Raw genomic sequence first — 14,363 nt, forward strand, 5'->3', positions numbered from 1 at the left:
AAACTTGTATGCTTTTCTCTTGAATTTGTTTTCTACTCAGTCAAAGATCCCATGTAAGAACCAAGGGGTGATCTCAAGAAATCACTCTCTTTGCAATGACATTCACTATTACTATGCATCAATTAAATTGCATAGTATCAAAATGATCTCCAAGATAAAGCCATAATATAATCCTCTTATGATCTTCTAATAATTTAATATTCTTCCTCTTTTATGTTAGTGCCTTGAATCTATTTGGAGTATTGGGATGAGGTTGTCCAAGTGTCTTCAGGTGGATTCATACATAAGATCTGTAGCTGATTTTTTGCTACTTTGTGGGTTCTTCTTTCTTCCTCCCCTCTGTACCATTTACCACCCCTTCAACACTATAGCACTAGATAGGAGAGAAAAAAAGGAGAGGAAAATAGTAGAGAAACAAAGAGGGGAGAGGAAAAGGAATACATTCCTGAATTTAATTTCTTCTTTGAGTTTAACAAACCATAACCCCAACCCCTACCCCCAACGATCCCCAACCACCAACCTTGCCTTTCAGGGCTCTAGCATTTATATACGCTCTGAAGAGTTCCCAGAATTCCAATCATCACACAATTGCAAAAACTCTCTGCAGCTGGCAAAACACACCTCTGCTAGAACTTGAAGCAAGTCAGTGAGCTACTTCAGACAGTCAGAAGCAGCCCCATATCACATACCTGGCATTAAAACAAAAACACCTTATAATATTTCTGTGTTTGGAAACTAAAATTTCAAAAATTTCACTACAAACATTCAAAGCTCCGTATGCTGAGTAAAGTATCTCAGATCACGATTTCCTTATTTTCCCAAGAACAGAAGCCAGGAAGATAGAAGGGTAGAAAATATCAGGAAAGTTAGAGACAGCCTTGAGGTGTTGGGAGGGTATGACTAGTGCCATAACTATTTAGGAAATAGCTGTTGAGCTAAAGATTTGTGTGTGTAGGCATAGAGTTATCTGTGTTGGGAATCACTGATTTTGTAAAAAGTGATGTCACATTTAATTATATCTCCTGTCACTGTCCCAAATATCTACAGTTCATTACAACTTTCTAGTGTGGCCATAATATGCTCCCCAAGTACATTCTTGTGGAAATTTGTAATATAAATCACAGCTTACTCTGTTTGGCATGAAGACCATAGACACTGACTTATAAAAGCATCTCAATGTATGTGTACTCAAGAGTAAGGCTCTAAAATCCTGAGAGCTACCGAACTGTTTGCTGTGACCAGTGAAAGATCAAGGTGGAATTCTAGATATGAAATCTACCACAGGGATGCTATGAGCTCTTCTCTTCACCTCCTACCCAGAGTCTGTGCCTCTCCCTATCACTTTCCACAGAGCTCCCTTCACATCCTTGTTCCTCAGGGTATAGATCAAAGGATTGAACATGGGGGTAACAATAGTATAAAAAAGGGCAACAAACTTTCCCTTGCTTTCAGAATACCTATGGACTGGTTGAAGATATGTATAAATACCTGAGCCATAAAAGAGAGAAACCACCATGAGGTGGGACCCACAAGTCCCAAAAGCTTTTCTGCGTCCAGCCATTGACTTGACTTTTAGTACAGCTTTAGCAATGTGAACATAGGAGCCTAGTATCAGTACAGCAGGGCATACCAAGACTATTGTTCGAGCTACAAACATCTTAGCTTCTGTTCCTTCTGTATCCTCACAGGCCAACTTCAGGAATATGGGCATTTCACAGAAGAAGTGATTGATTTGATGGCCACAGAGTCTCATGGCCATCACAAGCCCGGTCTGGATCAGAGAGTTCACAAGGCCTCCCACCCAGGAGGAGATGGCCAATGCCCTGCAGAGGATGGGGTGCATAATGCTGGTGTAGTGGAGTGGATGACACACAGCAGCATAGCGGTCGAAGGCCATTGCCACCAAAATCAAACATTCTGTGGAGGCCAGAGCAAGGAAAATGTAGAGCTGGGCCACACACCCTCCATAGCTGATGGTCCTGTCAAGTCCTTGCAGGTTGATCAGGAGCTGGGGCACGGTGCTAGTGGTGTAGCAGAGGTCCAGGAAGGAGAGATGGGAGAGAAAAAAGTACATAGGTTTGTGCAGTCGAAGGTCTAGTCTTGCAAGGACGATGATGGTGGTATTGCCCAAGATAGTTAGGGAGTAGAAAATCAAAATAATGACAAAAAGGAAAACTTGCAGTTGAGGCCAATCTGAGAAACCCACCAAAATGAAACTCTCTTGTGTACTAGTATTGAAATTTTCCATAACCTTTCACGTGCACAAATATCAAACTCTACTCATTGTTTCCTGTAAGGAGTATGGGTTAAAACACTATTCTATAAATACTCAAAACCGATGTGTGTTATCTTTTAGTTTGCTATTCTAGCCTATCTGTCCATTCTTCTTTATATTTTGCTCTTCAGATGGGACATCATTGGCTTAAGGTGTGGCTCTTGTTAGAACTCCAACCTTGCTGTAGAGACTTTGCCAGACAACTCAGTCCTTTCGGTCCACTGTTTCTCTTTGTCTGAAAATAGAAAGATCGATATTGTTTTCCTAACAGCAATAAGATGCAGAATTCAAATTCAGACAGTTTAAAATTACATTTAGAAATCTGATGTTGGTATTTGATACCTGATGGGAGACAGAGAGTCAGTTTTATTTAATGATATGCTCTAGTAGGTTGAACTCACAAACCAGGTCAGGCCCTCATCACAGCATTAGCTGGGCAACACAAACCAGACTGGATGGGAGAGGGAGAGAAGGAGAGAGAGGGGGGAGGGGATGGGGAGAGGCAGGGGGAAGGAGAGGGGGAGGGGAGGAGGAGGGAGAGACAAGAATGTCAGATCACAATGTTGTATGGGAGGGTAGAGAAGGTGGTTATGGGAAGAGTTAGGAGAGGGCTGAATAAAACTACAGTGTATGAAATTCTCAAAGAATTAACAATATTGTTAAAGATATGATATGGTGGAGATAACTGTAAGAGAAGTTGTCTAGAATGTGTAGGATCCCATATCCAACCCCTAGCACTTAGGAAAACTAAAATAACTACATAGTTAAAATGAACTTTACAAAACATGGCATAAGGGCTATTCTCCTTTGTTCCTCTTTTTGTTTTATTAAGCAGAATTCTGCAAGTAGCTAAAGATCCAAATTAGCCAGGCTAAGGTCACGAACCTGAACCCCAGTGCTTATCTGCTTCCCTTTGCTGAGCGTCAGTCCCCCCAAAATTTCTGCTTCAGCTATCCTCTGTCAGAAGGCCAAGAAGATTATAGATCTGTCTCTGTAGGGAAACAAAATGGCTGGCAATACACATGTGACTTCCCATGTAGCACCATGCCTGGAACATGCTCCTACTTTCCCCCACTGATAAAACCCACCTCTGAACTTTCCTGAAAGAAGTCTTCTCTCAATCCAAAATTTCTTTGTGCAGTTTCTATCTACACTTTTCAGTTAGTAGCACAAGGATTTTATCTGTCCCTGCCTCATCAATGATGCCTATAATGAACTCATTAAAAAGTTTTACACTATCCTGCCTTCTTCCAAGCTGAGAGACTCCTAGGAACTTAGGAACATGGCCAAAAAAAAAAAAATTAGTTTTCTCTTACAGTATATAAGAGGCACTACATTCATGCTAATTTATTCATGGCTTTTAGTAGATATTAAATAACTTGAGTAAAACATTTGACTCTCGAATTTCATGAAAGTCTGCCTTCTACGCCTTTGAGAATTAACTATGAACACACCTTCAAAAATATATTAGCAAGAGATGGATAAAAGTAATTATAAGTGGCCATTTATCATAGTTTTAAAAATCCGAATCAGATATAGGAAAACAGAAAAAGATGTCAGTAACCAATAGAACCTTCACCCGTGCTCCACACAAGCAATTCTGGCAAATTAACACATTCAACTTTTCATTGAGTCTACTATACTGGAAGTCATCACCTGTGACCTACTGCTGGGATGATGGCTGCAGGAAGGTACTTGACTGCCATGCTCGAAGCCTCCTTGGGAAATATAAACAAAAAGTGAATCGTGAGAGAAAGTGAATATGCACATACTGAAACCAGGACACCTAAGATGGTTCTGAATGACTCTGACTGTTGAGCACAGCTGTTTCTGAATGACTCTGACTGTTGAGCACAGCTGTTTCTGAATGACCCTGACTGTTGAGCACAGCTGTTTCTGAATGACCCTGACTGTTGAGCACAGCTGTTTCTGAATGACCCTGACTCTTGAGCACAGCTGTTCTGAATGACTCTGACTGTTGAGCACAGCTGTTTCTGAATGACTCTGACTGTTGAGCACAGCTGTTTCTGAATGACTCTGACTGTTGAGCACAGCTGTTTCTGAATGACTCTGACTGTTGAGCACAGCTGTTTCTGAATGATCCTGACTGTTGAGCACAGCTGTTTCTGAATGACTCTGTTGAGCACAGCTGTTTCTGAATGACTCTGTTGAGCACAGCTGTTTCTGAATGACCCTGACTGTTGAGCAAAGCTGTTTCTGAATGACTCTGACTGTTGAGCACAGCTGTTTCTGAATGACCCTGACTCTTGAGCACAGCTGTTTCTGAATGACTCTGACTGTTGAGCACAGCTATTTCTGAATGACTCTGACAATTGAGTACAGCTGTTTCTGAATGACTCTGACTGTTGAGTACAGCTGTTTCTGAATGACTCTGACTGTTGAGAACAGCTGTTTATGAAGGCTAGAGTCACCATTGTAGTTATATGGACTCCCTCCTCTCCCCACACATACACATATGGACTTTATCACCTGTTCTGGAAGCTTGCTTCACATAAGTATAAAATAATCTATTTTATAAGATTTTGATGGGGATTAAGTTCTGCAAAATCCCTTGAAATGGGAATATATATATATATATATATATATATATATATATATATATATATATATATAATTTACCAGCTGTGTACATAGCTAATTTCTAAGTATCATGTATTTGGGTTTGGGTTTTTTCAATTACTGATTTCCCAATTCACTGCTTGGGGATGGGTAAAGGGCTCTCAACAAATGTTGAAGTTATTAGTGAGTACATTTCACATCTGGTGTCATGCGTGGTTCCATAAAATTACCAGACATACTTGTTTTCTTGAAATAGGAAAGAACACTTTCATATCACACAATTAGTAGCACAATAACTTTATGGTCTCTACCCTGTCAAGATGCTTATAAGGACACAAAGACAGATTACCATACTCAAAGTACACAATTAGATTTATTATAGGAAAGATACTGGTGTCATAATCCTACGGATCTCAACAAAACAAAGCAAGATGCTGCAGAGCATTAAGTGGCCACCACATATGTAAGGCAGAATTCAGTTTAATGTCAGTATTTCAGCTGGACACAAACAGAACTTAAGAGTTGAAATTGAAAGCTTTTAAGTCACCCAGTTGAATCGTAGAAAATGAAAATGACCTGAGATGGGTAGAACAAAAGGTAAATAAAATCTAGCTGTACCAGACCAGCAAGTCTTTGCAATGAACATTTGCAAGCAAAGAAGTGTGGTTAAAAGGGTATACTGTGGGACACACTATGACACACTATAGCTTCCACAATGAAATTTTTTCCCCTCTGTTTGTAGGGAGAGGTTGCAAGGATGGAAGGTGGATAAAGGGGGAGGGGGAGATGAGTGGGATTGGAGTGCATGGTGTAAAATTCACAAAGAACCAATAAAAAGATTTTAAAAATGAGCAGTGCTGACTTAACTGTGGAGTGTTATCAATTGCAAGCTAAGCCTAGATTAAAATATGGTACAAAGCTGTGACTGTTTGGTTTAGAAGGAAACCTGAAGTCATTTCTTTCCATAGTTGCTCTCCCATACCTGTGCGCATTCCTAAACCCAGGACTTGCTCAACAAAACCTCTGGGTTTCCTCAGCCTTTTTCTCCTTCCCTATTATGTCCTTCAGCCACTCCAGCCATATTTATGGGTAATAATATCTTTGGTTTCTTGATCTATCATTTCTCCTTTTTTTTCTGGCCTAAATCCTCCATTTATTTTCCCTCTACCTCATGCAACCAGATCTAGAATAACATAATTTGATTTAGTCATCGTATCTGAAGATTAGATCCATAAGTTAACCTATCTCATCCCGCCTTTCAGTTTTGATGCTTAGAATAATGACTGGTACATGAAAGTCCTTCATACATTTTTGACCCCAAAGTGCTCCCTCAAACCAGTTCTTCAGCAGTTCCTTAAGAAAGCAAGAATTCCTATAGCAATTTCAGTATTCCTCAAAAAAAAAAAAAAATGGGCTGCGACAGTCCATATCCTAATTTCTTGAAATCTGTTCTTTTATTTGGAAATGTGGTGTGTAAGGTGAGATTCTCGATATGAGGCAGTTTCAAAGGTGAAGACTTTCTGACACCTTCTTTCTTGACTTTCCTCTCTATAAGCAAGATCTTGCATGTGGCTGCTTATGAGAGCTATGTCTGTGGGCTATGTACTTTAATTCCCAGAGTCCCGCAGAAGGCACACCGATCTGCCTAACCCCAACACTCATGTTTACGTGAAGGGCCCCACTAAATTTATTTGAGACTAGTGCTGTCAGTCCCCAGTCCCTCCTTGTGTGCACACTGCTCATGTATCTATCACGCATGAACTTGCTGCAGTCCTGACTCCTCAGACACTCAGGGTTTTAATTTCACTCTTTTTTCTTGTCTTGGCTAACTGGGGCCTTCTTGGCTATGCACATGTTCTGGAAATCTCTTGGTAGGCTTTTGCATCTTTCAAGGTCACCTGTATCCATTGGAAGACTGGCAGATGCCAAACATTATTCTTAGTTGCACATTTCACAACCCAGGCTGATTTTGACCTTTGTTATACTGGCTCAGGGACTGGACAGTACTTCTCATGTGTGCCCAGAACATGTGAGCAAAGCTGGGGCAGAGGTGTTAGGGTACCCATATATAGACACAGATCTTCCCCCAACGGATTACTCTCCATACACACAAGAGAATAATGACCTTCAAGTTTTTCTGGGGTCCATATTCAAGCAGAGTAACATTTCAATAATTTTTATTAACTGTCACACTGTATATATCTTTCATTCATTTAATTTCATTTCATTTCAGTTGCTAACCAATGCAACAGGTCTTAATTATTCATTCTTGCATCTCAGCCACCCACTAGCTGCTCAAACATCAACCTCCTTTACCTTTACACTTTTGTGGATCAGTGTGAAAAAAAACCTTTAAAATAAAGAAGTATAAAAATACACAGCCTAGAAAAAAATGATCTTCTCAAAAAGTCAAAGCTTCCATATCGAATTCTGAAAGTTGAACATTTCAGGAAGTTAGAAAAATGTTTCTGCATTAACTGAATAATTGTGAGCATTTTTACCCTTCTGCTCAGCTGTGATTTTCCTTATTTTTCTGATCTCAAGTTTTTAAAGGTTGAATCCAGTAATCCTAATCTCCTTGGCACACATGAGGCATTTTGACATTTATGTGTTTGCTTTCTGAAATATAGTCAGTAGCCATCTTTGTTAAAATATGAGTTTATGTCTGAGCACATGCACACCCCTGTGAGCCAGTGCATGAGCTCTGTAAATAACACTTAAGATCAGCAATCAGGAAGAGTGTCCACGCTGTATCCTTCATGGAAGCCTGCCTACCTTTTAAAAGATGGAAACTCATTGTATAGTCTAGGATGACCTTGACGTCACAGCCTCTCGCACTTTCTTCCCAAGTTCTGGGATTATAGGCTTGTACCAACATGGCCTGCTTGCTGTCAACTAGTGGCATGGCATTTTCAGATGGCCACACAATGGTATTCAAGTGGTGACATTCAGTCTGTCTCAGCAAAGGGTACATTGCACATTTCTTCTCATACCTCTATTGTCCAACTATCTATTCTTAACTTTTAATCTGATTTCTCTTCCACCTGTTATTCCTGCACGTGAGGCTCTCTGTGAAAAGTTAACTTACTTTCAAACCTTTCTAGCCACCATTCTATAAACTGTTATTTTTCTGATCTGGACCATATTCCATTCTCACTAAAAATTACCCTGTATCTCTTCCAGTTTCACACGTGGATGATCTTTATTTATTTAGGGTGATCTTTATTATCTCAAACACCCCAAGTGCCACTACAAAGTTTTCTAGTACCATATAACTTAGGTTTGAATTTAGTCAGTTTAATAGACAATGACATTGAATTAATAGTTTAAACAGCAACTCCTGATACAAAATGTCAACTCTATCTAGGACCAACTCCCAGGTTTTATCTCATCTTCCAGCTATTCCTCCTTGATTTCATTTCAATAACGTTGACTACCTCCTCACCAACACCTCATTCTCTACTTTCAGACTTGGAGAATATATTTTTAAATGCTATGTGTAGTGAAATGAGAGGATAGGGGAATAGATCTTAGGGAAAGCTGACCAGTGATAAAAGTTCTTGTTTTAATTTAACATTTCTCTATCCTCAAACCAGGCAAAAAGCAGAGGGAAATTCTGTTAGTTACCTAGTGGAATTATTCTTGATTCTGTTTAAGTTGTGAGGGTGGTGTAGCCCATTCAGACAGTACTCACTCAGACCTCCAGCAAAGGAAACAGTTGTACTACAATCATCAATTTCCTTGATTTCAAAGGTGATTTGTGTGAGCCATCTGCAGTTAGAGATGTTCTAAGGAGAGCTGATTTATTTATTCTGTAGTGTGCCAGCCTTGGACGAGAGCTCCAAGAGCTTACTTATTTTTATGATTATCCATGATTCCCTGGAGATACTTTTCTCATTGGTGCTAATAACTTAGGGGTGGCTGAATCTTCCCAGTTTGCCCCTTACCAGAGAGACATGGACAGAGCTGGCCTATTACCAAACCTCCTCTTAGCTTAGTGAATCACACATGCCCTGGGGAAATTGTCAGAGACTCTTTTGTAATGGCAAAAAAAATGTTTACTAAGAATGGCCTTGGAGATGTCTCAGTCCCATGGTGGCAATTACAGCCAACCGATGGGTTTTAAGTTGTGAATTTCAGTCTTCATTGCTCTATGTTACTAAATGATGCTCAGGTGAAGTTCTAGTTAGGATCCCCATACCATGCATGACCTCTTGCCCTAATGAACCTACCATCTGATATTCTCCAGACTACATTTGCCTTCATCTCATTCCTTATGCCCTTGACCAATCAGGCCAAATCTCCTCTCCCAACTGAAGTGTACTGTGTTGACCACACTTCAGACTTTTTAATAGTCTTATTTATATGCACCATTGACCTAAGTATTTCCCTTAAGGAAAGCTTGATGTTTTATCTCTCACACACAGACACAATATATCACTATTGTCCTAGGTTAGTTTCTAATGTTGTGGTAAGGCACCACAGTCAAAAGCAACTTAGGAAGAAAAGTTTATTTCATTTTACAACTCCCAGCTTATAGTCCAACATTAGGGGAAGTCAGTGCTGGAATTCAAGGCAGGAACCTAGAGGCAGAAAGAAGCAGAGCCCACTGAAGGATGCTACTTCCTGGCTTGCTTTTCATGTTTTGCCTAGTTTGCCTTTTGTCTCAGCCAAGACCCCTGACAGGGGTGGGGGAGCACTACCCACAGTAGATGGGCCATCTTGCACCAATCACCAATCAAGAAAATGTCCCCACACACTCTACAATAGGCCAATATGACTCTGTCAATTATTCAAGTGATGCCCTCTCTTCCCAGATGGCTCTAGCGTATGTCAGGTTGGCAGAAAACAAAACAAAACAAAACCCACACCACAACCAATTATCTTTTCCTATTGTCTTGTTTCATCAATAACAAACTCAAAAGCAGTATTTCATCAACCTACTCTAGTTTATGTACTGAAAATTATTGTTGATTTTTATGGAGTTAAAGTTTTAATAATCAAAATTATCTTGTCAGTATTTAAGGAATTATAACATATTATAGGAAAAAAGCTTTAGATGATAAGCTTTTTAATCTTGAAAAATTGTATTAACCTATTTAAGACTCAATTTCTCCATCAGGGAAGTGGAGATATGGCTTATCCTGCAATGCTGTTTAAGGATTAATGAAAGTGTATGCAGATGCTCAGGTATGGTAGAAATTCATTAAGAGGAAAACTTTAGGGTAAGATGGCAGGTTAGAGGCTGGTAAAGGAGAGATGGTAGACGAGAGTTAGAAAAATTAAAATCAAGAAGAGTCTTCATCCCTAAGAGAATTGAGCATCTATTATCAAAATCCATTGGAATTCAAATCATGTGTCTATATGACTTGGATGTTTGATACTGAGTTGCAAGTTTTAATGTGTGAGTTGCTGTTTCAATCTTAATTTGGAGCCATCCCTCCAAACATCTTTCTATGTTCCCATCTCCCTATTTTAGAACAAGAATGTTCATTTTTTGTTATCGTATTTGGAAGTATATAAACTCATTTTTTTTTTGCTTTTATTATTGCTTTCACTTTCGAGACAGGATTTTTATCCTGTTCTGGGATGTCCTGGAACTCACTCTGTCGACTAGGCTGGCCCCAAACTCACAGAGATCTGTCTGCCACTGCATCCAGAATGCTGGGATTAAAAGCGTGTGTCACCACCACGGGGTTATAAATTCTTTTTCAGTGGCTCATAGTCAATACTTTGCATTGAGCCTGAGAGGAGAATTTGAACTTGTCCTTTTTTAAAACAATTCTTGAATTGTTAAGATTAACAGATTCATGGAGACAGGCTGAATGATTTTTTTCCTGATAAAATGGATGTGAGATTTTTGACAGAATCATAAGCGGAATGCTATAACTTCAAAGTGGTATGTCTGAGTTTCAGGCTGACTGGCTGATTTATAATGATTGTCCTTTTTTGACAACTTGACTGGATTTAGAATTATCAAGGAATCAAATTTGAGACACGTCTTTGGATGTGTCTGTGAATACAGTTCTAGAGAGGGTTGCCTGAGGTGAATGCATGTGGACTAGAGGCTTGGAGAGAATAAAAGGGGGAAAGGAGGAAGGCAGCAGAGTCCCTGCATTTACCCCTCTCCCCACCCTGACCTCTGCTTCCCGGCCAACCACGATGTGTTCCCTGCCTTCCCCATCCCGATAAACTGAACCTCCTGCAGCCACAAGCAAAATAAATCTCTATTTATGTTGTCTGGTAATGTGGTCACAAGAGTGAAAAAGCTACAGACATACAGAGACATTGATCAAATGTTACTAAAATTATAATCATTACATCAAATTTCTTTGATTTGTCACCAACTGCCTTGACTCAGTGAAACATTTTCATTGTTTGGGGTAGAATTTGTGTAACTTTCCTGACATATGTTTATCCCACACAGTAAAACCACAAACATGTAATAAGAAGTTATCTGTGTTCAAGAAACAAGTATCTAAGGAAGGTCCTACTAAGAGCGAATTCATTAGATTCTGAGTATGGAAATGGATCTCACATTTCCTACATAGCAGTGAACTCATGTACTTTGATCCCACTCCCTGATACTTTCTAGAGAATCTGCAGCTGTAGTGCATTCAGTAAGAACCACCCCCTACCACTGGAGACCCAGAGCTGCTGGCTGGGACTCAGTACCCACCAACCCTCCAAACCCACTGTCCCTCCAGATCACCACTCCCCTTCTGTCCCTTCTACCCCTCCCTCCTCCTCCTCTTTTTTTCCTATTTTTTAATTTAATATAATCTTCATTTACATTTCAAATGGTAAAACCTTTCCCAGTTTTCCCCTTCCTGAAAACTCCCAACCCCTCCTCCCACCCCCTGCCACCAAGTATATGTCCCTCCACCCAACCCACTCCCACTCCCCCCCCCCCCCCCGGTTGATTTCCCTTTGTTGGGGCATCTATGGATCCTTCACGGGATCAAAGACTACTCTTTCTACTGATGCCCGACAAGCCATTCCTCTGCCACATTTTTGGCTGGAACCATGTGTACCCCTTGGTTGTTGGTTTAGTCCCTGGAAGTCTTGGGGCATCTGGGTGGCCTACATTGTTGTTATTCCCATGGGGCTGTAAACCCCTTCAGCTCCTCCAGACCACCCTCCAAATCATCCATTGGGGAACCCATGCCAGACCAATGGTTGGCTGCTAGCATCTGCCTCTGTATGTGTAAGGCTGTGGCAGGGACCCTCCAGAGACAACCATGACATGCTCCCTTTGGTATGCACTTCTTGTTGTCCATAATAATATTGGGGTGTGGTAACTATTTATAGGTTGAATCCCCAGGTAGGGCAGTCTCTGGGTGGCCTTTACTTCAGTCTCTGCTCCTTACTTTGGCTCCTTTATTGTTTCTGTGAGTATTTTGTTCCCTTTCTCAGAGGAACCAAAGCACCACACTTAAGTCCTCCATCTTGAGCTTCCTGTGCTCTGTGAATTGTAACTTGTTTATACTGAGCTTTTGGGCTAACACCCACTTATCAGTGAGTACGTACTATGTGCATTATTTTGTGACTGGGTTACCTGGCTCAGAATGACACTTTCTAGTTCCATCCATTTGCCTAAGAATTTTATGAATTCATTGTTTTTAAGAGCTGAATAGTACTCCATTGTGTATATATACCACAGTTTCTGTATCCATTCCTCTGTTGAAGGACATCTGGGTTCTTTCTGGCTTCTGGCTATTATAAATAAGGCAGCTGTGAATATAGTGGAGCATGTGTCCTTATTACATGTAAGAGCATCTTCTGGGTGTATGACCTGGAGTGGTATAGCTGGGCCCTCAGGTCCTATGTCCAATTTTCTGAGAAACCACCAAACTGATTTCCAGAGTGGTTTTACCAGCTTGCAATCCCACCAACAATGGAGAAGTGTCCCTTTTCCCCCACATCCTCTCCAGCATCTGCTGTCCCCTGAGTTTTTCATCTTAGCCATTCTGACTGGTGTGAGGTGGAATCTCAGTGTTGTTTTGATTTGCATTTCCCTGATAACTAAGGATGCTGAACATTTCTTTAGGTGCTTTAGAGCCATTTGAGTTTCCTCAGTTGGGAATTCCCTGTTTAGTTCTGTACCCCATTTTTAATAGAGTTATTTCACTCTCTGGAGACTAACTTCATGAGTTCTTTGTATACATTGGGTAGTAGCCCTCTATCATATGAAGGATTGGTAAAGATCTTTTCCCAATTTATTCATTACCATTTTGTCCTCTTGACCATGTCCTTTGCCTTACAGGAGCTTTGCAGTTTTATGAGGTCCCATTTGTCGATTCTTGGTCCTAGAGCATAGGCCATTGGTGTTCTATTCAGGAACTTCCCACTGTGCCCATGTGTTCAAGACTCTTCCCCTCTTTCTCCTCAATAGGCTTCAGTGTGTCTGGTTTTATGTGTAGGTCCTTGATCCACTTGGACTTGAGCTTTGTACAAGGAGATAAGAATGGGTCGATCTGCATTTTTCTGCATGCAGACCTCCAGTTGATCCAGCACCATTTGTTAAAAATGCTGTCTTTTTTTCCACTGGATGTTTTTAGCTCCTTTGTCAAATATCAAGTGACTGTAAGTGTGTGGGTTCATATCTGGGTCTTCAATTCTATTCCATTGATCTGACTGCCTATCTCAATACCATATAGTTTTTTATCATTATTGTTCTGTAGTAGAGCTTGAGGTCAGGGATGGTGATTCCCCCAGGAGATCTTTTGTTGTGGAGAATAGATTTTGCTAACCTGTTTTTTATGTTATTCCAGAGGAATTTGAGAATTGCTCTTTCTAGATCTATAAAGAATTGATTTGGGATTTTGATGGGGATTGCATTGAATCTGTAGATTGCTTTCGGCAAGATGGCCATTTTTACTATATTGATCTTGCCAATCCATTAGCATGGGAGATCTTTCCATCTTCTGAGATTTTCTTCAATTTCTTTCTTCAGGGGCTTGAAGTTCTTGTCATACAGATCTTTCACTTGATTTGTTAGGGTTACACCAAGGTATGAAATATTATTTGGGACTATTGTGAAGGGTGTCATTTCCCTAATTTCTTTCTCAGCTTGTTTATCCTTTGAGTAGAGGAAGGTTACTGATTTGTTTGAGTTAATTTTATATCCAGCCACTTTGCTGAAGTTGTTTATCAGCTTTAGGAGGTCTCTGGTGGCAGTTTTGCGGTCACTTAAGTATACGATCATATCATCTGCAAATAGTGATACTTTGACTTCTTTCTTTCCAATTTGTAGCCCTTTGAACTCCTTTTGTTGTCTGATTGCTCTGGCTAGGACTTCAAGTACTATAGAATAGATAGGAATAGATAGGAAGAGAGTGGGCAGCCTTGTCTGGTCCCCAATTTTAGTGGGATTGCTTCAAGTTTCTCTCCATTTAGTCTGATGTTGGCAGTATATATATTTTTTGAGGTTTGCAGTATATTGCTTTCACTATGTTTAAGTATGGGCCTTGGATTCCTGATCTCTCCAAGACTTTTATCATGAAGG

The 14,363-nt window shown here is 40.3% G+C and overlaps 1 protein-coding gene across 1 annotated transcript; it reads right to left on the reverse strand.

The window, feature by feature from the left end:
- Positions 1-1,312: 1,312 nt before the first annotated feature.
- LOC127694333 (olfactory receptor 2Y1-like) lies at positions 1,313-2,248 on the reverse strand. Its single transcript, XM_052195891.1, has one exon. It carries the CDS (start codon positions 2,246-2,248, stop codon positions 1,313-1,315), a length of 936 nt encoding a protein of 311 aa, XP_052051851.1.
- Between the last annotated feature and the right edge of the window lie 12,115 nt (positions 2,249-14,363).

Source organism: Apodemus sylvaticus, chromosome 10 (genome assembly GCF_947179515.1).
Source record: "Apodemus sylvaticus chromosome 10, mApoSyl1.1, whole genome shotgun sequence".
NCBI classification, from domain to species: domain Eukaryota; kingdom Metazoa; phylum Chordata; class Mammalia; order Rodentia; family Muridae; genus Apodemus; species Apodemus sylvaticus.

Bases quoted from the DNA above. Each gene is read 5' to 3' on its own strand.
- LOC127694333 (XM_052195891.1), bottom strand. From the start codon at position 2,248: ATGGAAAATTTCAATACTAGTACACAAGAGAGTTTCATTTTGGTGGGT.